At 39.3% G+C, this 24,948-nt stretch overlaps 1 protein-coding gene across 4 annotated transcripts in view; it reads left to right on the forward strand.

Annotated features, from left to right (window-relative positions):
* The window catches only part of RALGPS2 (Ral GEF with PH domain and SH3 binding motif 2), a 115,012-nt gene extending 93,177 nt beyond the window's left edge, over positions 1-21,835 (forward strand). For 3 of the 4 annotated variants that reach the window (XM_009088408.4, XM_018911984.3, XM_018911983.3), the window contains exons 15-20: positions 3,018-3,095; positions 4,642-4,747; positions 5,468-5,560; positions 12,666-12,771; positions 13,964-14,055; positions 15,810-21,835. In XM_009088408.4, coding sequence (XP_009086656.1) covers positions 3,018-3,095; positions 4,642-4,747; positions 5,468-5,560; positions 12,666-12,771; positions 13,964-14,055; positions 15,810-15,839 — 505 coding nt within the window. In that variant the 3' untranslated portion in view covers positions 15,840-21,835. The remainder of the gene's footprint in view (positions 1-3,017; positions 3,096-4,641; positions 4,748-5,467; positions 5,561-12,665; positions 12,772-13,963; positions 14,056-15,809) is intronic. The other variant, XM_050977233.1, reaches the window with a different exon arrangement.
* The last annotated feature ends 3,113 nt before the right edge of the window (positions 21,836-24,948 follow it).

Consider the following 24,948-nt stretch of genomic DNA (forward strand, 5'->3'; position numbering starts at 1 on the left):
GCTTACTCAGTGCACACATCCTTGAGGAGCTCAGCCAGAGAACCATTAGGCCCCAAAGATTTTATACATGTGGATATCACATGTGCTGTTTGTGTTTGTCTGATTTTGATTTTCACTTTCCCTGAGACACTTCATCTGTTCATAGTCCCTTTGCTCTCATCTCACTGACATTGTCACCTCTTTTGTCTCTCTCATCCTCTTTTCCCTTCACTGTTACACAACAATGCCCCTTGCTAATGTCTGACTTTGTGGTCCAGAGTTAACAAGTGGTTCCTTTTCCAGCACCTGAGTGCTCAGGTGGCATTGACCACTTCAGCCCATTCTGATGTTGCATTTGAGAATGTGGAAAAAGACAAAGAGCTGTAGTTTAACCCAGAAAAAGGTGCAAAATTCACCTTGCCACAGCTGAATTAGATGCACAATACAGTGCATTGCTTGCTTCTGTAACAGTTTCAGGTAATCCATCAGCTTCAGAGTTGCCATTGACTTTTTCTACCATGCTTTTACATTTTTCATAGGAATTTTTGTCGAAAAACTTTGTGTTTTTAGTTGGGAGCTGTTGCCACAAACATTCTGATTGAACTCATTGAAGCATGAGTGCTGTGTTAATTTTGGAAGAAGTCTTTGAAAATCTCTGTGCCAAACGTGAACTCCTGGATGCCACATGCCTTAAATATGAATACATACATGAGGAAAGGCCCTTAACAATTTCATCAGATAACATTCCACATGAGCAGAGAACACAAATGGGGTCAGAAAGGCAATCTCATAACTTGCAAGCTGTATCACAAAGCACATACAACATTCAAAAGGTTTTCTTTCTTTCTTTCCCTTCCCTGCTGCCTTAGGGAATTGTGTGTTGGTATCAAGTTGTTTCTCAAAGATAAAAAGTCATTAAGCTAGAAACAATGGTGAGTTGAGTGTTGTTACCCAGAGCAACATAAGAAACTTTGAAATTTAGGTTTAAACTTATGATAACACTCTTCAGAATTGTTGTGTGGGCTTCTGAGACAAAGCAGGGGCTTTTCATGCGAAAAACCTTTTCATGCCTGTGCTAATGAGAGCTGGCAGCCCTAGGCTCCCCCAGTTAAAATGTTTGCTCCATGTCAAACAGAAGATTCCTCCTCCAAATTCCACTTGCCCTCTGTACTTGCTTCTCTTCTGAGAGAGCTTTTGGGAGTCCTGTTGGAGGTTTCTTGTGTTTCAGGGTGAGTTCTCTTGCCTGTTTCCAGGGACAGGGTTAAGGTTCCTTACAGACATTCCCAGCACCACGTGTGAAATTCCTAGAGATCTGCAGCAACCTTGAGTCTGTTCCTTGCTTTATAAGATGATAAGGCATGTTTTAAAAATGTGTACATGCAAGTGTACAAATTTAAGGTAACTAGAGAAAGTCTCTCTCTGGTTTTGGTCTGTACAGTGAAGCTCAGTGGTTTCAATTCTTTATAAAGATATTCAAGTGAGGGAGAGGCATTAGTTGCCTGGGATTATCAACTCTGGCAAAACTGGGATACATCCAGTGTTAATGAATGTTTTCTATGCAATGCAAGTAGGAATACAGTATTTCTCTGTGTTTTAGGAACATTTTTGGTAGGAAGGCCTAAATCTGCATCATATGCCTTAAGAGGATGAAAACAATTCCTCCACACACAGATTCCCCAAGTAACAGAAGGAAATGTAAAATGTATTCTTGTTTTTCCTGGCTTTTCTGCTTGTAGCTGAGGAATGCAGAAGGGGTGAGAATGAGAGCCACTGATTTTTTTTAAGTGCAACAGAATCTTAGTTTGAAACTTGAGAAAGAGTTTTCAGCATTGGAGTGTCCCTTCAGGCCAATCAAAATTACTGGAAGGACTAAAATTTCAAGTCCTTACAGTTAGATCCTGTTAAGGGCAGTGTATTAAGTGACACTTCAGTCTCACTGGTTGTCGTCCTGAGTGCCTCTGAATAGATTTCCCTGAAATAGCAGGATTCCAAGAGTGGTATGCAATAAAAACAAGCTTAAAGGTAAGAAGAAAAAATACTTAATTTGCATGCCATATGTATACAGAAATAAACAGCTCATTTTACTTTTTTTCTTTATTGTTTTATTTGCCTATATCTTGAGTGTGTTCTGAAAAATAATTCATAAATTCAAATATATCTGTTATGTTGAGAAACAAATGATGGCAAATTGTGGAACAGGTTAGTAGATGGTGATTTATTAATATCATTTTGATAATAAGGCTTGTACTTAACTGCCTGCTCCCAAAGAATTGCTGAACTTCAGTCTTTCAACAGAATACAGCAGCTAGAAAAATGGATAAAAAAATAGGACATGAGGACAAAGTGCCTCAACAATGCTTATGTTGACTTAAATGGAATTCAGTCAATTAAGAGGACCTGATTCAGAAAAACAAAGTTCAGTGAAGCAAAGCAGTGTTCAAAAGGCAGGTCTGGGGCACGGTTCCTGAATAGGGATAACTTTATGGATCAGGTAAATGAATTTACAATGTGGAGCTTCCAGGTAAAGTGTACAGCGTAGATGAACTGGAAAATTGAAATATTGCTGAGCTGATTTCCATGTTACTTAGCACCACAGGATTTTAAACAATGTCAGGGGTATTTTGACAGAGCTTGTGGTTCCTTGCAGCCCAACAGCTTCTGTGTTTTCATACTCGTAGAAGTGAAACTGTTTTTGTAGTAACATCTAAAGTCAGATTTCAAGTTTTATCAATATGGTTCCTTTACATTTATTTGGTCTAAGCTAAATGCAAACTCTGCTCTAAAATGTGTTAATCTTCAGTGCCAGTAAAACACTTCAGTATTGTGAGTTCTGACAAAGAGAACATCTGATGAAATGAAAAACCGTATTATTTACTTGTGCATGCCTTTTTCTAAATAAAATTACTGGCTTTTTCTTACGTGGAAGAAGTGGCTTTGTGATATGCACACAAGAAAAGTTCTGTGCTGTTGTAGCAGTGGTGCTGTTTGTGTGAATGACAGTATATGTAACACATCCAATTTATAATGGAATCCAACAGGAACAGGTTGTACCATTCTCTCGGCCCGGGGACAAGAGTGTCACGAAATGGCCATCGAGGCCTCATGAAGGCCAGCAGGTACAATCCCACTGCACACAGAGGTGTCAAACCTTCCCTCTGCTGTTGGTGATTTGGTTTGGTTTAATAATTAAGTGGGTGTTTTCTGATGTTCCCTTTCTAACTTACGTGTCAAAATAAAGGTAGAGACCTTTTTCTTCAGACTCGAAACTTTTCTCTTCCATGACTTTCTATATCAGCATAAGGACTGTTCATTCCAGTCTGCTAATCCAAATTCTGAACCATTGGATCTTTCTATTGAGGCTAAAGATGTTTTGCCAGGGTAGCTTTTGAACTGCCTGCCCCTGTGGAGCAGTGCTGGTAGTTCTCATGGGGAAACAAAGCTGCTCCTGGTGCTAATGGATGGCTTTCCAGATGTTTTCTTTGCTGGCAGTTCTGTACTGAATTTCTTTGCTCCTCTTCCCTGATACCAGAGAGATGCCTAAAATGAGTAACACATTCAAATTGCCCCCAATTTAGTATACATAATATTTGCAAGCTGGCAGAGTAACATAACTGATTATTCGGATTCCTTATGGATACAGATTCTGTCTCCAGCTGTGTCACTGTAGTTGGGAAAGAAATTTCTATAAACTGAGAAACCTCTGTCATGTTAAGAAGCAAGCATTGTCTCACTGAATTAAACCCATGTTCACATCTGTCAGTGTCCAAAATTGTCTCCATATCATCATCCTCAGTAGGTGCTGCAGTGAAAGTGTTTGTCACATTTCCAGTTTACTTTGGACATAGGATGGATGAAGCAACAAATCCTGGCTTCCTTCACAATGATTTTTGGGTGCTGTTCAATCTCTTGGCTTTTCTAGAAAGCTGCTGGGTTCAGCACTTTATTTACATGCTCTGATTGACATTCACTGAAATGATTCCTGGTGTAACTTTTCTCTGATTGGAAATGTTTTTGAAGCCAGTCAGCTTTGTCATTTTAATCAAGCTCAGTTTTCTTTCCTCAGTGCTGTACCTGGCCTTTGTTTCAGCCCATTGCTCTCCAGTCCTTTGTAGGGCAGATGATCAGTAGAGCACCAGTTGCATTAAAACACCTTAAAGCTGTGATTTGGGTTTCTACTCTTTATTCCTGCTCCCTCCCACTCTCCTTGCTTTTGGATATTTTAAGGATTGTGCATGTTTGAGCTGTGCTTTGGTTTTGATGTGCTAATGGTTCTGGTGTTTCTAACCAAAAAAGAGTCAAATCTTTCCTGCCAGGGCTGAAGGAGAGGTTTAACACGTACAGCAACTGTACCAATGTACTTCAAATGTTTACTTTTTAAAATTAATTTTTCTTGTCTTTCAGTCGTGTTTTGAGTTTTAATTTTTTAATTAAGGATTACCTGCTTGGCTAATTAATTTTTCTGATCACTTTTGCTTGCAAGTGTTAATTCCACAACAGCAATTCCTTGTAACAGCCAAAGTCGTTGTCCACATGAAGTCAAATCAATAGAAAGTTGAATTTTTCAAATTACAATAAAGGTATTTGCATTAGTTTTTGGTAAAGGTTTGAAGATTACTTTAGGAAAAATATTTTTTCACACAACTCTTCACATGCTCCTTTCAGCTCTCTAGAATCTGAAGATTTGGCTGTTCATTTGTATCCAGGAGCAGTTACTATTCAAGGTGTTCTCAGGAGGAAGACTTTGCTGAAAGAAGGCAAAAAACCTACAGTAAGATTTTTTTTTTTAATAAAATAATTTTCTCACCTTCTTCCTTTGCCCAGTTATAAACACAGTAAAATGGCCATTGGGCAACTAGTTCAAGTGTCTGAGATGTCCTCTTCCTTGCTGATTAAGATTTAGGGTCATTGCCAGAGTTTCAATCCTTCTGTTTGGTGCATTTATTCAATTTGTAAGGCTATACACATAATCTAGAAAGTAGAAGAGAAGAGGATGCTGCATACAGTTACAGATGACTTTAAAATGGAGAGAATCATGTTTTGTCTTCCTTAACACTGGGTAAATCCCAGCAGTCTATCAATAGATGATAACCCTTAGCATTTGCATTGCAAATACTTGATGAATAATTATAAATCAAAATACATATTCAGGACAATGGGGGTTACTGAGATGGAAAAGGAGAGGAACAGATGTACTCTGACTCCACAAAGTGTTCTGTAGGGATTGCAGGAGGTATAGAGCAAGATGCAGAACATTTTTCTCAGATTAGAGAGGAAAGGCCCATGATCTTTCTGCTTTCTGGAGTTTTCCTGCATTCATAGGCCTGCATGAGCAACAAACAGCAGCTTTGGAAACATGGCTGATGCTTGGCTGGACAGTCAGTGCTCTCATGTTCTTGAAGGATGGTGCCTCCTCTTTCACAGCTCAGTGTTAAGAAGCATTTCACTTACCAATTGCACTTTGGGGGTTGTTTGTTTGTTTTCTCTGCAGGTAGCATCTTGGACAAAATACTGGGTAGCACTGTGTGGAACCCAGCTCTTCTACTACGCTGCAAAATCCCTGAAGGCTACAGAGAGAAAACATGTATGTAAACCAAGCATGTTCCAGTATCACCTGCCAAAAGTAAAATGTGATTTCCTGATGTAAACACTGAGAGTACTTCATGCCTTGCCTGATTTCTAGTCAGCACTATCCTGTCTCCCAGTCAGTCAGTCACCTCATATGGATATACCCCAGGGAAATATCATTTACATTTGTATGCTACACCAAGAACGTCTGCTTTGCATCTACCATGTTTCTCTGACTTTGCTGGCCTTTTAGGAGAGGAGGTATATCATTGGTCTGTCCATTTTCAAAACTCTGTCTTTGGATGATTTCAGTCTTGCAGCAGTTTATCACAGTTTGAAATCCAAACAAGCACTGATGAGGAAAAATTGAGCAGTCACAAGACAGAACAATTAAACATGTACTGATTTCATCTGTGTGGTAAAATTAGACCATTTGATTTTTTCTGTATAATCCTGTAAACCATTAACTGCAGTGGAGTACCAAACACTTCATCTGCTCAGCAGAGAGCTGCAGTGGCAAATGATGCTGGGGTTCCTTTTATTTGCTGCAACTTGATCTGAAAGAAGCTAAAAATGCTTTGCTTGTGTGGGGAAGGAGCAAGAGGATTTTCTGTATGGATGTTAAGGTGTGCATTGTTCTTGTTTGATGTCCCTAATTAATTGTAATGATTCTCTTAAGAAACTGGGTAAAATTTGAGATACTTGAATCTGAGTTCATTCACTACTCAGAATCATTACTTGGTTGCCTTGGTAGGTGTTTCAGGTTAATTTATGCCGACTATCACTGCAGAACACTTGCTTTGCATAGAGCTTATGGAATTTTGCAGACTGAGTTCTGCTTTTGGAATCCTTGTAAAGGGGATTTGGGTACAAAATGCTGTTTTCTTATCCTACCATTTCTGTGTTAGGCAGAGGGTGGAGATTTGAAGCTAAACATTTCTGGTTTGCAGGCTCCTGGATATTTGAAGCTGCTGTGTGGAAAGTTTGTGTATACAGTTCCCTTAATCTAAGAGATTATTTCCCACTTTTTATTGGAAGTTCATTAGGAAACAGTATTCTAATACTCATTACTTTCAGGACTGTTTATGTGGTTTCTTGGCCATGTACCCCTACTAGCTTTGCTTAGGTAAGATTGAAACTGATCCTACTTAATTTGAACCTTCAGGCTGAAGGTTCATTAGCCAGCCCTTCTGTCTTCTGGGTGTCTTGGGAGAAGTGTGTGTGTTTGGATGCATTTGTTTCTGGCTTCAGTGAAAACTTTAGGGAAGGATTCCACCTCATTAAAAGGAAAGAGCAGACTTGTAAGCTCTTATGCAAAGTATTAAGAAAAAAGAAGGAACCAGGAGAGAACTTTTGCTGGCATTATGTCACTCACAGCTAGTTGCCTATTTTTTCTGGAAACACTGAGAAATGGAAAAGAAATTTTTGTGGTAATGTCAGACTTTGTGTTCCTGTTACTGCTGTGATTCCTTCAGGCCTTGTGCCAAAATTGCATTTTGTTTTCTTTTAGGAATAGAGTGTGTATATGTAAGGCTCCCTGGTTCACTGTTCTTTACAAAACTATGGAGGACTTTACCAGACTTATATCTATTTATTCAGAAGCTTTTTCACTCTTCTGTGTTAGCATTTTGAAACAATCTAAATAGCATGCAGGTTTAGAGAATTTGAAAAAAATGGTTAGCAAGGAATGGTATTGATTGGAAATTAAGTATATTAAATTTGTGTTGTTTACTCATTTCCTTCAGAATAACAATTTCAATAATTTAAATAGTCTTGCCCTTTCTCTAGCAAAAGTAAATGAAGGAAAAAGGTAAACAGTCTGGTATCTGATCCTTCTGAGTCTCTGTTCCTGCAAAAGCCTTTGCTTTGCCTGGAAATAGTCACATCCATTTACAGTGCTTTTCAGAGATTATTTTCTAAACCTCTTGAATTGACTTCTGATATTCCCAAGTCACTGATAATGTTGTGACACCTACAGCATATAGACTGCTGGTCAACAGAGGCTTAAGAAGCCAAAATTTGGCTCACATGCTTGTGTGCTCGTGTTTCTTTGTCCAAGGGAAAAAAAAGTGGCTTGTTGTTCCAGCAAACCACAGAGAGAGGTGAGGAGGTGTTGGAGTCCAGGGTGCTCGCAGGATTTCCCATCTGGAGCCTACCAGCCTTGTGGCTTGCAGATATTGAGAGGAGTTTGAGCAATTCCCAGGAAAAGGAGGAAGAGGAGTGGTAGTCAAAAGCAATGACTGCTGAAGAACATTAATTCCTTTTTGATAGTTGGCTCTATGAAGTTGGGCTGAACTGTCCAGCACAGCCTTGGAATTGGCTGTACACAGCTCATGTCTTGCTTTCAGCTTTTTGGGGCAGCAGACAGGCTCTGTTTCTTCTTGTGCATGCCAAGCCTGTTGTGGAGCTCAGTCTCTGATTTGGTTTCCCAGGTGCAGTTGAGGTTTACCTCTTGTAATAACTATTTACTACAGTTTGGGTTGTCTTTTATTTAAACAAATAGTTGGCAGTGAGTAGTCACAGCAAACCTCTGCTTCAGAGGTTACTATATCACAGGGCATGACCTTTGTGTTGAAATTAGGGTGGGAAACCTGGTAACTGCTGCTGAGACAGAGGGATTGGTTGATGGATTCTGGTTCATTAAACAGGCTGATAATAGGGGGTCAGTAACTTGTTCAGCTGCCCTGCCTGTGTTGTACTTTGATGGCTAATGATGGCTTAGGTTTCCATCCATTTCACTACAGATGTATTGTACAGGGCCTCAGCTTTGGTTCTGGAGTCTGTGGAGGTGGCTTGTCAAGGGTCATGCTTCAGTTCACATTTGGTTGCATTTTCAGGAAAAGTTAATCAGGAGAGAATGAACTGCAGATGGTCAATCATCCCTAGATAGCTAGAGCATGAGTAAATGCTCCAGATACTGTCCAGTGATATTCCCAGGAGGTTCACTCTGCAAAATGAAGAGATCCAAGGCTAGGTTTAGGCTTTGGGGTTGTTTACTTCCCAGATAAAAAGGATGATGCCATCTACTTTGAAGCAGGTTTCTTTTTCAGAGTTTGATACGTCGGAGATTTACCTCAGCAAAATATTCCAAGCATCTTCAGGAGCCATTTAAACATCTGTCTTTTCTGCTTCCTTTCTCAAGCCCTCTGTGACATGGAAAGGAACGCTGGCAACAAAAGGCTCAGTCTGCTATATAAAGTTTCCTGGCTGGAGCTCTCATGGTAAACGTGTCTTGATTACAGGCATGCTTTTGACCATTCTGCTGCTGCAATTGCTCCAGGCAGCTTGGAATGCATCGACACTCAAAGCTCTTCCAGGCTTATAATAGCCAGCCTCTTTGGAAAATTACCTCATAAAAATCCCAGAGTAATTTCAGCAAAAGGGGCAAGAAATCCCCTCCCTTTTAGACCCAGACAAGCCAGCTCTTCTCCTGCCTGTGGTCAAAGGCCAAGGAGTGCATCCAGTATTGTATGCTGCATCTCCTAAGAGTAACAACATGAAATCAGCATTGAGTTTAAATAGTGAACAGGTTTCAATTATTAATGCAGTAATGGAGAATTGTCTATAAATAAGCATGTGAACTCGAGAGCCCAGAAATGTAGTGCAGCACAATCTGAGAGGAATGTGTGGACAATGGTTTTATCTTGTATGCTGAAATGGAGCTCAGAGAGTGAAAAACTGCAGCACTTGTGCACATTTAGAAAGGGGCAACAGTAAGAATATCCCCTTGAACTAAGACTTCAAATAAGCCCCTTTGAAAAATGTGAATACACCTGTAAAATAACTGTTTATAGTGATTGGACTGAGAGCCTTGGCAATTTCTGTGACAACATAGCATGCATGAGAGATTTTTCTGTGTTTGTAGGTGCTTGAAATGCAACAGAGACATTTTATGCCTCATGCTTGAGCACAAACCCTGGTTAGTTCTAAGCCTTCCATTGCATGCTATAATCAAAATTAGATTGATTTATTTGTGGGGTAGAAAACCTGGTAATTGTGGCTCAGGCACTTTGACTGAAATACCCTGATGAAGAATGCTGTCATTCTGGGAGGGATGTTCAGCCACCAACAAAATTATTTGAATATTATAAATCTGTAGAATCTCAACAGGAGATGTGGAGGGGGAGATTTGTAGGTGCCAAAATGTTGGAGTGAAAAGTCTGTTCACATATTAATTCAGAGTTTTTGATTCAAAGATTTACTTGTAAAAGCCTTTGAGCTCAGAACAACAACAACAACAGCAAAAATCAAGTATGTGAAGCCTAGTGCCAGAGCTGTGCAGTTTTCCATGTGTATAATAAGAGTCATTCCAGTGGCCTGTATTACAAAAAGCAAATAGGAACCAGGAACATTAAATTACAATGAAGCTTTCATTCCCTTCATGTTAACAAAGCAGACTTGCTGTTAGCAAGGCTCTGTGCATCAGTAGAGAATGAGCTGCCCTGGGGACTGTGTAAACATGGAATACAAATCCAGCTGAGCACAGGGATGGAAGGCTGACATGTGTTTCTAGAGATGACAGATTGATGCTGGCAGGAAACACTTCCTTGTGTGGAGCTTTTCCTTTCATGGAGAAGCACCATGATTAACTGATGGTTTGGAGTGAAAAGAAAAGGCAAGGAGCTCTAGCAGTTTGGATTGCATGGCAGTGTCACATTCTGGATACCTGTTGGGATATACAACTGAGATAGGAAAGCCCAGTGTGCTGTTCCTATGAAACTCTAGCAATGAGTGTTGTTCAAAAGGTACATTTTGATCTCTAATCCATTAAACTGCTTTGTGTCTCAAATTTCCATCTCTTTGAAAAAGACCTATTAATGCTTTAGGACTACTTGGAAGTTTGCATTTTGCAGGTCCCTTTTGAGTGTTAAATTGTGTCACCATACTTTTTGAGGCAGTGTTGTCAGTGAATCCATAACAAATCTTTTAAATACACTTCCTTTTTTTTTTGAAAGAATCATGAGCTGTATCCTTAACTTTATTTTCTTTCCTTGTCTTTAGTACTTCTTTTAGATAAAATGCCATAATTTTTACTTCAGACTGACATTACTTAATCCTTTCTCAAAGAAATTTCAGTTTCTGTTTGAAAAGGAGTTACAGCCCTTACTGTAATGAAATCTTATCTGATTGAGCTTTATAATTTACCTGCTCCTCTTTGGAGGCTTTACCACATCAGTAACTGTGAGTTACTTAACTTGGACTCCTAAACTATTCTGAACTTGGTTTAAATAATTTTTCTTTCAGCTTCTGTTCTAACATTTGTTCATTCTGAGTTCTAATGGATTTTAAACTAAGGTTTAAAATGCAGCCAGTTGTGCAGGTCCCAGACAGATAGTCTTCCCTAGTCAATGGCTTCACAGGGTTAGATGGGATATTAGGGGGAAATTCCTCCCTGTGGGGGTGGGGAGGTCCTGGCACAGGGTGTCCAGAGCAGCTGTGGCTGCCCCATCCCTGGAAGTGTTCAAGGCCAGGTTGGACAGGGCTTGGAGCCACCTGGTCTAGAGAAAGGTGTCCCTGCCTGTGGCAGAGGGATTGAATGAGATGATCCTTAATGTCCCTTCCAACCCAAAATATTCTGTAATTTTGTGATGATTCTGTGACCTTCCAGGTCTTCAGTTAATCTGTGGCAGAGATTAGAATAACTGACATTAGACTTGCTGTGGGATTTTATTTATAAAGCAACTGTATTCCCATGCAGAGAATATTCTTATAAACTCTTACTTTGCTCATGTTACCTTCAAATTTAGGAGTTTTGTTACCTTCAAACTTATGGTTCTTGGCTGAACCAAAGTTCCAGGATTGTGATACTAAAGGAGGAGTTCTAAAATAAACAAAAGCAACTTGATGCTTAATGTTGTGCATCTGCCTTGTGGCATTATGTAGTGGATTGACACAACACATTAGCATGAAAAATAAAAGTATTTTAGAGCTATAGATTAATTTTAATGACTTCAAGCCATAACAATCTCAAGGATGTTTAATTTTTTCTAATAATTCAATTAAAGAGACATCAAATTTGATGTGTTAATAAAGAGTTTGGAATTGGGATTCACAGGATAGGAGGAGGATGCATCTGATGAGGATGAGCATACACCAGAATTAGACTTTCTGGGCAGAGAAGTTGGGTAAAGCACTGCAGAGGGTGAGAGTGCAGGGATTGATGGAGGAGTCTCTGTTGGACCCAAGAACATGGGAAGAGGAGAGCTGGCAGCCAAAGACATGAGAGAAACTGAATGAATTAGGAGCTGGGGTGTGGGTGGGACTGCCTGAGCAAGCAAGGAGAAGTGAATTGGGTGGGCCTACTAAAAGGTAAAAAGAAGGTCAGGGAGAAAAGAGGCTTATGTTTTAGAGATAAGTTGGATTGAGTGGGTGAGTAGAGCCTGAGTAGGGACTGAGAGAAGCATGAGAAGAAAATATACTGTGGCCAGGTGAATGACAAACAGTGAGGTCAGGGAGCTGTCAGGAGAGGGGCTGGTGTAGCAAAGACAAGTATGGTGCTTAGGCCTAAGTTACCTGTCAGTCCATGAATAACAGCTGGAGCAGGAGAACCCCATCATTTTGAGCATCTTGTTGATAAATGAGCGTGACTGCTCATTTCTGGGCACTTGTTTATTGAATTTACATCCTCACTTCATCCATTTATTTCATCAGGTCATCATTTTTAATTACACAGTTGTGTTATCTTGTCCCCAGGACTCATGTTATGTGTAATTACAGAGTGCTGTAATAATTACTGCACGCTAACTGTGAACAGTTACAGCAGGCAAGTTCAGTTCTTCTGTTTGTGAGCAGTGGAGGGAATAGTTTTGCATTTATTAATATGCTTTAGAACTGTACTGTACATTGAAATGTGAACTAATGTGGTGAGGAATGCTGCTGTAATCATGCAGTGCAGATTAGATGTCTAACAGGCTTTTGCAGATTGTGATACTCCTTTTGATTTGAATATCTTGTCTTTAGTTCTTTTTGCACTAATTTCGTATAACCTTTGTTAATTTTCTTAATCTTGTGAAGTGCTCTGCTTTGTTTGAAGTTACCTACTCTTTTAACAGTGAGAGGAAGTGCCCTGCTGGGTGCAGATCTTGTTTTAATTCCATTTTCACCCCTGTTTGTGTTTCCAGTTCAAATCCACACCAAGTAAGAGTGTCTCAGTGGTGGGCTGGATGGTGATGATGGCAGATGACCCTGAGCATCCAGATCTCTTCTTATTGACTGATTCTGAGAAGGGTAAGCTGTGCACAGAATAAACATTTTCTTTGCTGAGGTCATTTGTCAGCCACTAAACCAGCAGGTGAAAGGTGACATCCTTCTAGTTTCAGCTCTCTCCAACATGTCATCTTCTCCTTTAGAATGCTGTGGGAGCAACAGCTCATGGAGAATCCTTAGAGTCTTCACTGAGTTATAAGAACTCTCCAAACTCTTGACAACCCCAGATGTGATTTTAATTGGAAGTATTCATCTGTATTCTTTTAAAATATGTTTAGAACACTAAGAGGCATTTTTACATGTGTGAAATCTAAGTAACAATTAAAAAAAAAAAAAGATTCAGCAAAGACTAGCTGCTTGAGCAGTCCCTTCTCTCCAAGTGAAAACCAAAACCCAAACCATCTGTTCAAATGTGGTGCTATTACCAGGAAAAAGCCCCTCAGAGATCCTGACTGTTATGTGAAGAAGCCTGTGGATGTCCATTACTCCAACACAGTGGCTGCTTTCAGCTGAAACTCTGAAGAAAATGTTATTTTTCCATAGCACTGCAAATTGTGCAGAAAGAACATTATAAGAAGTTCTGATAAAGGAGCTTAAAATTATTTATTGCTTTGTCTGCTTCAGGTCTTAGTACATTTTATTTCCAAATATCTCTCCTAGCACTGCTGATTTGAAGTATAAATTGTGAATGCTTGTCAGCTTAAACTCTGCAACAGCAATCTGAAATATTTTTGTAATACTTGACCTTCCTGAACCCAAGCAAGCTCTGTGTAACTCCAGCCACTGAAAACACTGGTCTGAAATGTATCAATACATTTAGGAGTGATTTTCAGATATTTTCAAATGTAGCTTTCCAGGGTGCATTTCAGTGATACCTTGCACTTTGTTAAAAAAAATTATATTATAAACCAGTTACAGTAATGGCAGTGAACAAAACCACTTCTGTTTTAAGGGATATTTTGTTCTTTCCTAGTTGAGACAGGCATTAGTTGAAATCTAGAATGTTGGAAAGGAAGAGGCAAGCTGAAACTTCTCTTCAATAGGTCAAGCAATTGCACCCATTCCAGACAAAGTGTAAAGTTATATGGACCATCTATTAGTAAATCTTCCCATAATATTTCAATTTAGAGGTACTTGAATATGGGAAGGATTTAAGTGTTTAAAAAGGACCACTGTTTATGTTTCTTCATCTTTTTTTTTTTCTCTTTCTTAGGAAATTCATATAAATTTCAAGCTGGAAACAGAATGAATGCAATGCTCTGGTTTAAACACCTGAGTGCTGCCTGCCAAAGCAACAGACAACAGGTGAGAGCAAGGCAGTGAAAAAGAATGTTTTTTAAGAGCTCAGAAGTGATGGATCTTCGGGGTGACCAAGCTGTCACTGAGGGCTCTGTGTGTTCCCTGAGCAGCCTCTCCACCCCTTGCACATGCTGATGGATTTGCCTTGGCTTTTCTGTTTGGCCCTTTGCAAACAAGTCCTCAGAGCTTCTGGAGTAATGAGGAAAGATTTGGGGCTACCCTGAGACTCATTTAAAGCAAGTGGGGAAATGCAAGGGATGCTCTGAAATATGAGTGCAGTATTTTTGTCTTGCCCATTTGAAAAAGGCTATTGCACAATTATCTAACAAGCTGTAAACTGCAGCATTCAATATCTACTCCAGATAACTCTCCTGAAGTGCCTTTTTCAGGTCATGGCCATACATATTTTCTGCTGTGTATGTATTTTGTATTCCTAAAATGTACAGAAAGTGGTTCAGCCCTTGGTACATTTTTCCAGTCTTTGAAAGCAAAAGTAGCATTTTCTGTTAATCAAAAAGGAAGATAAGACTCCAGCCCCTATAAAATGCAGTTGTTGTATAAATTCTTACTGACCTTTTTCACCAACAAAATCCTTTTTAAGTTACTTTGCCTCCCTGAACTCTTCCTTCTCTTTGCCCATTTGTTTATGGAGTTCCCAGAGCAGAAACCCTACTGAATTTCAAGGGGAAACAAAAAGGCTTTTCCTGATCCTTCTGTGCTTTCTTGTTCAATTCTGCCTCTGAGAGAGATCTTAAGAAGTAAGGAGGGTTGCAGAAGCTCCTGTGAAGGTATTTGAGACAGTGCAAAGGAGAGGAATTGTGTTCCTGGCTGGAGAAAGTGGGGAAGGTAGCAAATAGTGGCAAAGAGTTTGCAAGTAAGTGGTGAAAAGCTGTCCTCTAAAGACAGCTCTGGTTCAGTAAGGATTGGCAATACTGTTTATTGCTGTTAACAGTGTAACTGCCTAAGAAAAATTGGATGTTCAAATGTGTTTTCAATGGAATATAAACACCTAGTCTGTTTAATAGTAATAGCTGAATAATAGTAAGAACTATTTTAATAAATACTATTTTAGTGGTGCAGCTTTACCCCAGTTGAGCATTCTTGCTTCTACAAGAAATGCTTGATTCATATCTGACCAAACTATTTATTGACAGTTGTCAGGAATGGGGTGGCTCTTTAATATCCTGACTAAATGAGAGATGTTGGGGTCAGATTCCTGATGGAGAGAAAATGGGGATGTAAACGAATAAATTGCAATAATCTTCATGAAAGGGAGTGATATTCTGCAACAGATCTGCAACAGGCATTCAGGTTTGCTATGGGAAAAACCCAAACAAGTGTTTATGCCTCAATTTTTTTAAAGTAGTCTTAAAAAGACTAAGGGATCTACATCAATCACTGATGTACCAAGAATTTTCTAGCTGGGGCTCAGGTGAGAGGGTTCTCCTTGTCTAGCAGAGCTGAGATTTATCATGTTAAGGTTGTTTTGATGACAGATCTTAAATGTCATCAAAATTAAGAAGTTCTACAGCCATCTAAGAAAATTGTAACCCTCACAGGAGTTGAACATTTTTGATATACCTGGGGTTTCTGGAGCTCTAAATATCTTTTTCCTGCTGGATGATAGTTGCATTCTTTCTCCCTCTTTTTTGAAGCCAGAATGATGTGCATTTAACAAGGTGTTTAGTCTGTGAAATAGTTGAATGCAAGTAGCTACTACCTGAAGTAAATTCTTCTATCATTCATGTTTTTGTTTTCAGGTTCCTGCCAACTTGATGACCTTTGAATAACAAGCAAATTCAAAACAATAAAAAAGGACATTTTGAACCATCTCATAATTGAGAACAAGGTCCTAATGAAAAATGTGCCAGCTGTATTCTGTGCCAGAACAGAACCTGTCAACTCAATCTCTGAACTCTGGAGCCCTGAACAAAACCACTAAAGGTTGGGGAGTGGAGTCCCCCAAATTAAAAATGGAGTTGCAACATGAATTGCCATGGACCATGCTTCATTATGTTCTGAGAACTGACCTGTGGAAACCACTGCCTTAAAGAGTGAAAGGAAAAACAACATGAAACACCAAATAGTGTGTGTGAAACTTCTGGCGGTGCTGTGCTTGAGTTAAATAGATTGTAGCTAGTTTTGAGTTTCTTTTAACTTTATACTAATTTTGAAAATAACTCACCTTTTTAGGCATTCTTAAGAAAACAGGTAAACTGGTATTTAAGAGTTGTATCAAAAGCTGTGTATGAACCAGGTAAAAGGTACTACATGTTCTGGAGATGTTGTTTAGGCCATCCCAGGAGTCCTGGAGGGGAGCTTGTCCCAGGCACACGGCCTGGAGCAGTGTTATTTCTCTCAGACCTGTAAAAATGTAACACAACTGCAAGTTCAGAGCAGCACTGAGCTTGCAAACCTTGGTCCTGTGTGGGAGCCAGACTCCAATAGGGGCACGGAGCTGAGCCAAAAATCAGTTTGGTACGTTTAGCCCTAATTCCTGGTGAGAAACACGTGTTTGGGGCAGTCAGGGGGGGTGTGTGTATGAGACAAAACTGAAAGCACTGTTGGGTCAGAACTGAGTGTTTTCATCCCATGTGTTTCTGTGCCTGTGACTGTCCTGCACAGAAAAGCTGAATGACAAAACACCAACACCTGGGTACAGCTCACTGAGATATTTGACTTTGGGTATCTGCTAATTATCAGTTAGGGACCACTGTTAGTGTGTGGTGTTTCATAATATCACTTCAGATGGACATCTTAAAAAGATAGAGGCACAATTTCAAGCTTTCATGTTCTCATTTGGCAATAATTGATTTTAGTATCTGTCTCGGTCAAAGTAGTTGACGTTGTGTGGTGTTGATAACATGGCCTAAAGCAGACCTTACATACAGAAGCTCTTTTGATCTTCAGGCAATGAACTAATTTATTAGAAGGTAGGATAATTTAAGGAGAGAAAAGGTGTGGGGCCATCAAAATTCCATGCTTGACAGGAATCATTCTTGGTCACTGAAATTACTCACAGAGAAAATCATAATGGTTGTAAAAAGGGAGCTGTGCTTTATGTGTGTGTTTGATGCTTAAGACTTTGATTCTTGCTTTATTGGGGTTTCCTTGACATCACCTAGTTTCCTGGATGATTGGTCTTTCTTTAATCTTCAGAAATATGATCTTTGTAAAGCAAGGAAACATTGTCCAAAACATGACTCTGATATTGGAGCTTTGAAGTCTGTGAAATAGTAACTGTTCCATTGACATTGTGGTTTAGTGACCGTAAATATGCTTGCAGATTCCACCATGAATTCTCCTTTTTAAACAGAAACAAGCTACCTACCAGTCTGTTTCAGAGTTCTCTGACTATCTAATAAAGGTTTCTACTAGTAGTTGTTATTTTGAAAATGTATAGTTTGTTTATTGCATCTGAGTAGAAGCCTATAAATTCACATTTGAGGGGTTTTTTTCCAGAGTCAAATTAATCATGTAGTAGAAATGATTAATATTTGATTTCTGGCAGGCAGAAAGAAGGGTAATCCAGTAAACAAAACAAAACACAAAAACCCCAACCACTGGGTAATGTAAAAGGTAATAGTGTGGTTTATGTTTCCAAGAATTGTTCTGAATTGGCTCTTGGTAGAAAGAAAAACAGTAGGAGGATGCTTCTGTTGGAATTACACCACAAGGAATATGAGAATTTGGCTGCCCTTGCAGTTCTTTTGTTGCTGGTTTTTTATATAGGTGATGAAGTGTGTTCTGAAGGCATGAATTTTGGGAAGGTGTTGCTTGTGCTGAATCCCTCTGCAGGTCACACATCTCCCAGGTTTACCCACTTTGGGTGCGTAGTAAAGGCAACATCCTGACAGCCAGCAGTGTTACTTTAGTTGACTTTGCACAACTTGAGTTTGGTTTATTTTCTCTTTTCAAACTTACCTAATGTGTGTTTCTTCTCAATGACTAAATGTTTGTTTGGTTTTTTTTTTTTTTAACAATTTGTGCTCCCTTTTTTTAAGTATTGTGGATTTTGAATTTTTAAATAAGCTATTCTAGGTTCCTTGCAGCATAACTGTGTCTGTTCTTTTGTTAGTGAAGGGAAACATGCAACTGGGAGCCACAGCCTGACAGCCCTCAGCTTTGCTAAGGACAGAGCCAGGTCAGGACGTGTCATTTATCACTGGATTTTTGCATTTTTCCAGCTGTTTTCAGTTAGGTTTTATGGTAGGAGGATGGTGGGGGAAATAATTCACAAGTTATCCTTTAATGAATTGCTGTTACCAGCTTGCATTGTCCTTGGGCCTCCTACTCTTCCTTGTTTTCTGCCCTCAGATCTGCTGGGTATTTGTGGGAGAGATTGATTATTATGGGAGGAGTTTCTTTCAATGTGTAACCAGAATAACTGGAGTGAGTAATCACAACACAGGGAGTATTTTTGGCACTTGTCACAGTGAGTAGTTGAGTACTTTCCCTTTGTTTATGGCCACGTAGTCCTACACAAACACTGACATTTCTAGAGCTTGAGCTAAATGGTGCTCAGAAAGAGGTGCTGGGTTGGCTCCTTCAGGAAAGGCTGCCTCAGCTTAGCTGTGGAAAGACTCAGACAAGTTAAATGACACACTGTAAAGAATGTACTAATGCTCTTTTTTTTTTATAAAAAAAAGGAGTTAAAAATGTTAAATAACTGAAAGTATTGCTGAGAAAACAAGGAGAGCAGCGAGCTCATGGTGTTCAGGTAAGGCTGTCATCCAGACTGCTTCAGACAGTTGGCAGTTTAATTTTCTTTTTTAATGTCTTGCTCTAATTGTTTATCTTGTTAATAACTGCTGAATCACTTCAGCTAATATTTGTCACTTTATCCCTTAATGTTTTGATTTTGAAGCTAAAGATGTCCCTTGCAATTCCTTATTTGGGCTGTATTTGAGCAAAAATTATTTTGAGTAGCTCTTCTAGCAAGACTTCAGATATGAATATTAATTATCTACTGACTGATAACCAGCCTTTTAGCTAAACTAAAAGTTTTGGGAAAGATTAAGCAACGGGGAATGTCTGGTTTATGAAATTGGTGCATTGCATTAAAAATATATAACACTGCACTGCTTAGTGTTAGCTTTTATCTAATTCATCTCTGCTACTTTTGGCTAGGATTTTCAAACCTGATTTCTATTCCGGCGCCCTTTAAAGCAAATAATTTTTATAACTCTTATTTTTAAAACATTCTGGTAGTTTGAATAAACATAGCTCAGCTCAGACACTTTTTCATTTTTAGATGTCTGGTTTATGCCAGAGGAATATTACTCTAGCTGTTATGATTCAATAAGTATTTAGGTGCACATTATAGGCATTAAAACTACAAATACTAAATGAGTCACCTAAATACTTAATGAATGAGCTTTAATATCCTGCTTTAAAATCATATTTAGAGAATCATGCACATTGGAAAACATATTGGAAACAAAAGGAAGCATAAAAAAAACTCAGCAGGGTTTTATTAGTTATCTACTCATCACTAGGAATAAATTAATCAAATTTAATGCTTCTTGCAACATCAGCCTTCTGTATTTGCATTTGTGTATTTTCAACACTAGTCCTCCTCTATTGATATCAGACATAACACATGGTGACAGCAGAGCTCTCTCTCCCAGCAGAAGCAGTTGCAGGTTTTTGTGCTGCTGGGGCACATGAGAAGCAGAGGTCTCTTTTGACAAAAGGCAAGTTGATCTTATGGTTTTGATTAACTGTAACAAATACTGTCCAAATGAAACATGGGATGCTTTTCCTTCTGGCTCTGTCAGTGGCCTTTTTCTTCATTACTTGTCCTTTTTAATTGGTATTCTAACTCACCAACACAAGGAATTCCAACCTTATTTGTGGCCAGCTCTTAGTGCTGCCTGCTGTATAAAGCCCCCAAGACTGCTCCTAAATCACATCAGTGAATTGTCTGTTCATCCTACAAGGAGACAGCTGTGAAGGTTTTTTTATTATTCTTTAATATTAGCCTTTTCCTTTATTTTTTTCTCTAAAAGCAGCTTGCTCATAAGGTGCTTTGGCTTGGGAAAGTTGCCATCAAAAGGATCTGTACGAGTGGCCATGGAATTCTTTGCAAAGGGTTATCCCTACTTTTAAAATCCACCATTCTGATTTGTAGTGCATGAAGAGGGTGAGTGCTTGGATTGGAGCAGGACTTCTGTCAGTGCCTTATTATGAACTTGAAGACCAATTCCTTTATTTCAGTGGTGAGTCCCACCGTGGCAGACTTGCAGGCTGTGTCCTCAGTGTTCCAAGGGGTGACATTCCTGACAGCCACTGCATTTCTGCAGCAGTCACTTGCTTTGGTCAGTGTAAAATAGCTGTGGCTTGAGTTGCTTTAGTATTATTTCTGTATTTAAATAGCCTCTTTTTAGGAAAAAAATGCAGAAGTTTTTGGAAGCTTGGGCTTGTTCAGCTTTTATCAGAAGTAGCTCAGACCTCTTAAAAATTAACTTATTTTTATTTTGGTATGTCTCTAGAGTAGATTTAGTGGGGGGAATGAAGAGCATAGTCCAAGTCATGGTCTAGACCACATGAGCTCAGGAGCTCACATTATTAGAAAGGAGCTTGCTTTTGTCTGTCCCACTTTGATGTAAACACTGAGGAGCATTCTTAGGAGACAAGTTATCTTGCAAGCTTTTTATTACAACTAAACACAGAAAAAAAACGTTTGGGGAAAGAGGAGGCTTAGCTAAATCTTATTCTTCATATCCCAAAAGCTCAGTGTAGTGTGTTGTATTTCTAGTGCCAGCACTGTGTAGGGAGCACTGTCCTTCACTGAAACAACTGCTAGAGACTGTTTTAGCAGCAAAGACTTCAGAAGCTTTGGAAGGGGAAATGAAAGAAAGAATGTGTTGTTCTTAAGCAAGTAAATATTTGTTTTCCTGGAATATATCCTTATAAAAACACAGCAGTTTTACTATAGTCTTTTTATAAATTCAGATGTTGGAAGACTAACTTGAAAATTAATCTTGCTCTTTCTAAGAATACTCAAAGAGAACAGAAAAGTCAGAAGAGAACAAATTACTTGGTGTAGCTCTGGCTGTTGCAGAGCTGAGCTGACAAGTTTTCTCCAAGTTACTGAGTTGCTAAGGAAAAGAAGGTGTATAAAATGTAATGAAATGCAGATTCCTGCAGATCATGGCACGGTTCTGGCTGCTAGCCTGGTCTTGCTCTTGCGTGACTAAAACCACCATAAATACTCTGATTCCTTTGTGTGTTTGACTATTATTATTTCTCTTTATTTGGGTGGGTTCTGGCCTTCATGTGTGTTTGCTGAAGTAATTTCTTACCATTCCAAAGCTGTTCACAGCTGAAACTGCAAAGCAGACAAGCAGTATAAATCAATTCAATGTTGAAATAAAGGGTTCTGCGGTGCCTGGGTTACTGGCACTTCTGGCTCCTTGTGTGCAGGAGTGTATCCATTCAAAAACTGGAGTGAGAGAACCCCCAGGAAACATAGATGTGTTTTAGAATAATCCTGTAAGGACCAGCCATCACTGGAAGGGGGATCAAGGTGTCATGCAGTAAACACAAGCCATTTTTAATGTTCCCTGCTGGCTGAGGCATTCCAGGGATGGAGGGATTGCACTATGATCTCTCTGAGTGATGTGCAGTTTGGCTGTCCTCAAGCCTCTTCCTTCACCTTTTTTAATACTTTGTTCTCTGTGTGTGTGTGTGTGAAAATTGTGTGTTTGCATAAGCTAGTTTAATTGAATTTAAGAACAGGTTTCAAAAATCTTTCCTACTGAAATAAATGATTTAAAAGATGGCCTGTGTCTGAAGTTTTAATTTCTCATTTAAAAAACTGCATCCAAACTCCAGCTAGGTGGAATTTGACTGTCTTTTGGAATGGTGCTGAGATCAGCTGGAATTTTAGTGGCATTTTTCAATGAACCTTTGAAATGAAGCATGTAAAGATACCATTGTCCACTGGTGCAAAAGAAATCTAGAGACTGGCAGGGAAGTCCAGTTCATTGAAGAGATGTATGTCTGGTCTCAGAGGTCATTCTGTTAAATGATGTGGTTTTTCTCTCCTTGGTAGTTTATCAGATTTTTTTTTTTGTCTGTTGTTTCTATACTTAAAGCTGTGGTAAATTCAAACTCACTGAAAGCAGTCATCAGGCAGATTGGCTCTTAAGGAGCAACTACATGGAAGATAAATTGAAACTGAAGAAGGAATGAATAGCATGCAAACCTTGTATTTCCTTAGCTCTTTGTTTGGTGTTGCTTCCCTACTCTCTGTGCCTTTGTAATGCTGTGAAGCCTTACTGATCATACAGCCCTGGGGGAAATGCTGTGAAATGCTTGTCAGAATGTGAGCCTTGGGCTCCTTCACCTTTTCTCCTTAATGGAACCATTCATTTCAAATGTATTTACAAAGAGAGAAGGAATAAAGTAGATTTTTGTAACCCCGTCCTTTTTCTTATTTCCAGATTACTGAGTCTGAGAAATGCTTTCTTCTCAATAGTGTGAAAGGAAATACAAAATTAATGAGGTGGTGACCTCCCCTCTCTCCCCTCTCCTTCTGAAAGATGTTCATTTCATAGCAAACATTTCCAGGTAAGCTGCTTTATTAACTCAAAAGCTGACTCCAGACTCTGCAAGGTGGGAGGCACAGAGCAAAGAGCTTCTTGGTTCAGATCCTTCTTGGAGAAGACTTCCTATCCCCTGTTTGAACTGCATCTCTGACCACAGCAAAGATTCCAAGTCAGGCTCTGTCTTCATCTTTGATTTTGTCAGTCAGGTTCTCCTTTGCCTTTCTGCAAATCCTGATAGAAGTGGCTGGAGTGAGAGTCTTCGGTGTATTTTTTAATTTATCTTTTTTCCAAGTCAAGGACCATGTCAAGGACTCCTTTTGCCCCTTTCCTTATGTTCTTGCCTCTCAGGCTGCTGTTTACATTTGGAGATGGCCTCCTAATCCACAGAATGAGAAGAGAGGTGGGGGAAAGGCACCTCACCCCTTCCTTGCTTCCCAACTGGAATGATTTTATTTCCAGATACACTTCTGCTCTTTCCCCAGGTGTGTATGGTGAATCCACCAACTGAATGTTCTTTCTGAAACTGTAAGATTTGAAAGAATTGAAATTGCCTTGGTTTTGTAATTTCATCTTCAGTTTGCTTTTTTTTCCCTTTTGCATGGGAAGAAGCCACAGTGCTGGAGGAGGGATTCACATCTGTGGGAAAAACAGAGAAACCAGACCAGAAGTATGAAATAACCCAGCTGGAAGATGATGATCTTTTCCCCTTTTTTTTAATATTGGTTTTTGTAAGTGAGAATGTTAGGTAACAGAAATGTGAGCAGAAGACAGCCAGATGTAAACAGATGATACTGTTTTGGCATAGCCTACATGCTTTCACAGAACAGAGCAGGGTTATGGTTTTTATATCAACAAATAAATTGAATACAGAAGATTGAATCTGTGCTTCTAACTTGTGAGAAATGTTTTTCTTAGTTTTATTAGGTTTTTGCTTTAATTGAGCATTAATACTGAAACATACATTCTTACATGGGTAATACTTATCTTTGCCTCATGCAGTTGCTCATTTTTAGTTCAATTTGGTGCCTAAGGACAAAATGCAGATCTAAAATAAAACCTTCTGCTTGTCTCCCTGAGCTGGTACAAGAGACTGTGCAAAACTTGCCTTTTCTGAATGTGTTTATCTTGCTCTGTGAGAGAAGTGGTTTTCCTATGATGTGTATAGTCTGATAGAGCATGTCAAGCACCTGATGAATAATTCCAGTGTATAAGATGAAACTGTTTTAATTCTAAAACATTGGAAAGGGCCTGCTCAAAGGAGATCTGCAAAGAGCAAAATAAAAGCATATTTTTTTCAGGTGAAAAAAGTGTGGGGTTGATGTGTTTCAAAACACAAAGTGAGTCCAAGCCATTTATTAAGCTAAAGAGAAACCTCATACAAGAGCACAGCCAGTAGCAACGTGCTAATCTCTCTTTCATTTTCTTTTCAGGTAGGAAAGTGTGTCACTTTCATTGTGGGAAAGGGATAAGGAGCTGAATTGTTCTAAGGTCAAATAATACAGCAGCTAAACCTTTAACCAAATCATTGCTTGTTGGAGATGGCACGAGACAGCCAAGGGTAAACTGTGGCCTGTGTTTCTCACTGCCTGACTCTGCAGATCTGCTGCAGTGTTCCAGAGTGACTGGAATATGAAACAGCTCAGGAGAGGAGGGAGCCATGCCCTCATTCAGGAGCAGTCCCAAAGCAGTGGCTCAAATACAAACTGATGGTGGTGTGAGTAGCTCAGTAATGTGTCATGGTAGAGCTGGGAAAAGCAAATGCAAACCCTGAGTCCTTGGTGCTGGAACAGCAGGAGTCTCTTTAATGAGTCTAAACATGAATCTAAGACTTACTCAAAGCAAGACAGTCAAAATGGGCTAATTATGATCTATTATAATTTCTTGATTTAGGGTTATTTGGTGTTGGCATTTTATGAACTTCTGATTAGAATTACATATCCAAAATATTGTGTATAGGAGTTAGTTACCCAACCTGAGTCACTCTGACCTCAGTAATCAGGTCTCCATCAGTATTAAATTCTATGCTGTTACACCAGTGCTGCTTTTGTTCTAATTCCCTGGCTCTGACACCTGTATCAGAGGCTTCAGAGGAAAGAGCAAACATACAGTGTGTGAAATTTTAGCCAGGTAAGTAAGTTTTGACTCCTAATGACTTCTGTGTATTGAAAGCTTTACAGTTTTATTTTCTCAATTCCATTCAATAGGATAATGGCTCAATAGTGAAAATGTTCCTGCAAATCTTTTGGTTTCTTTGAAGAGAAGCTGTAAGATGATAAAGAGCAGAACTAATGTGGTATGAACACACCAACACAGAGCCAATGTGAAATAGACCCCAGACTGTGTT

This window comes from Serinus canaria, chromosome 8 (genome assembly GCF_022539315.1).
Source record: "Serinus canaria isolate serCan28SL12 chromosome 8, serCan2020, whole genome shotgun sequence".
Lineage (NCBI taxonomy): Eukaryota > Metazoa > Chordata > Aves > Passeriformes > Fringillidae > Serinus > Serinus canaria.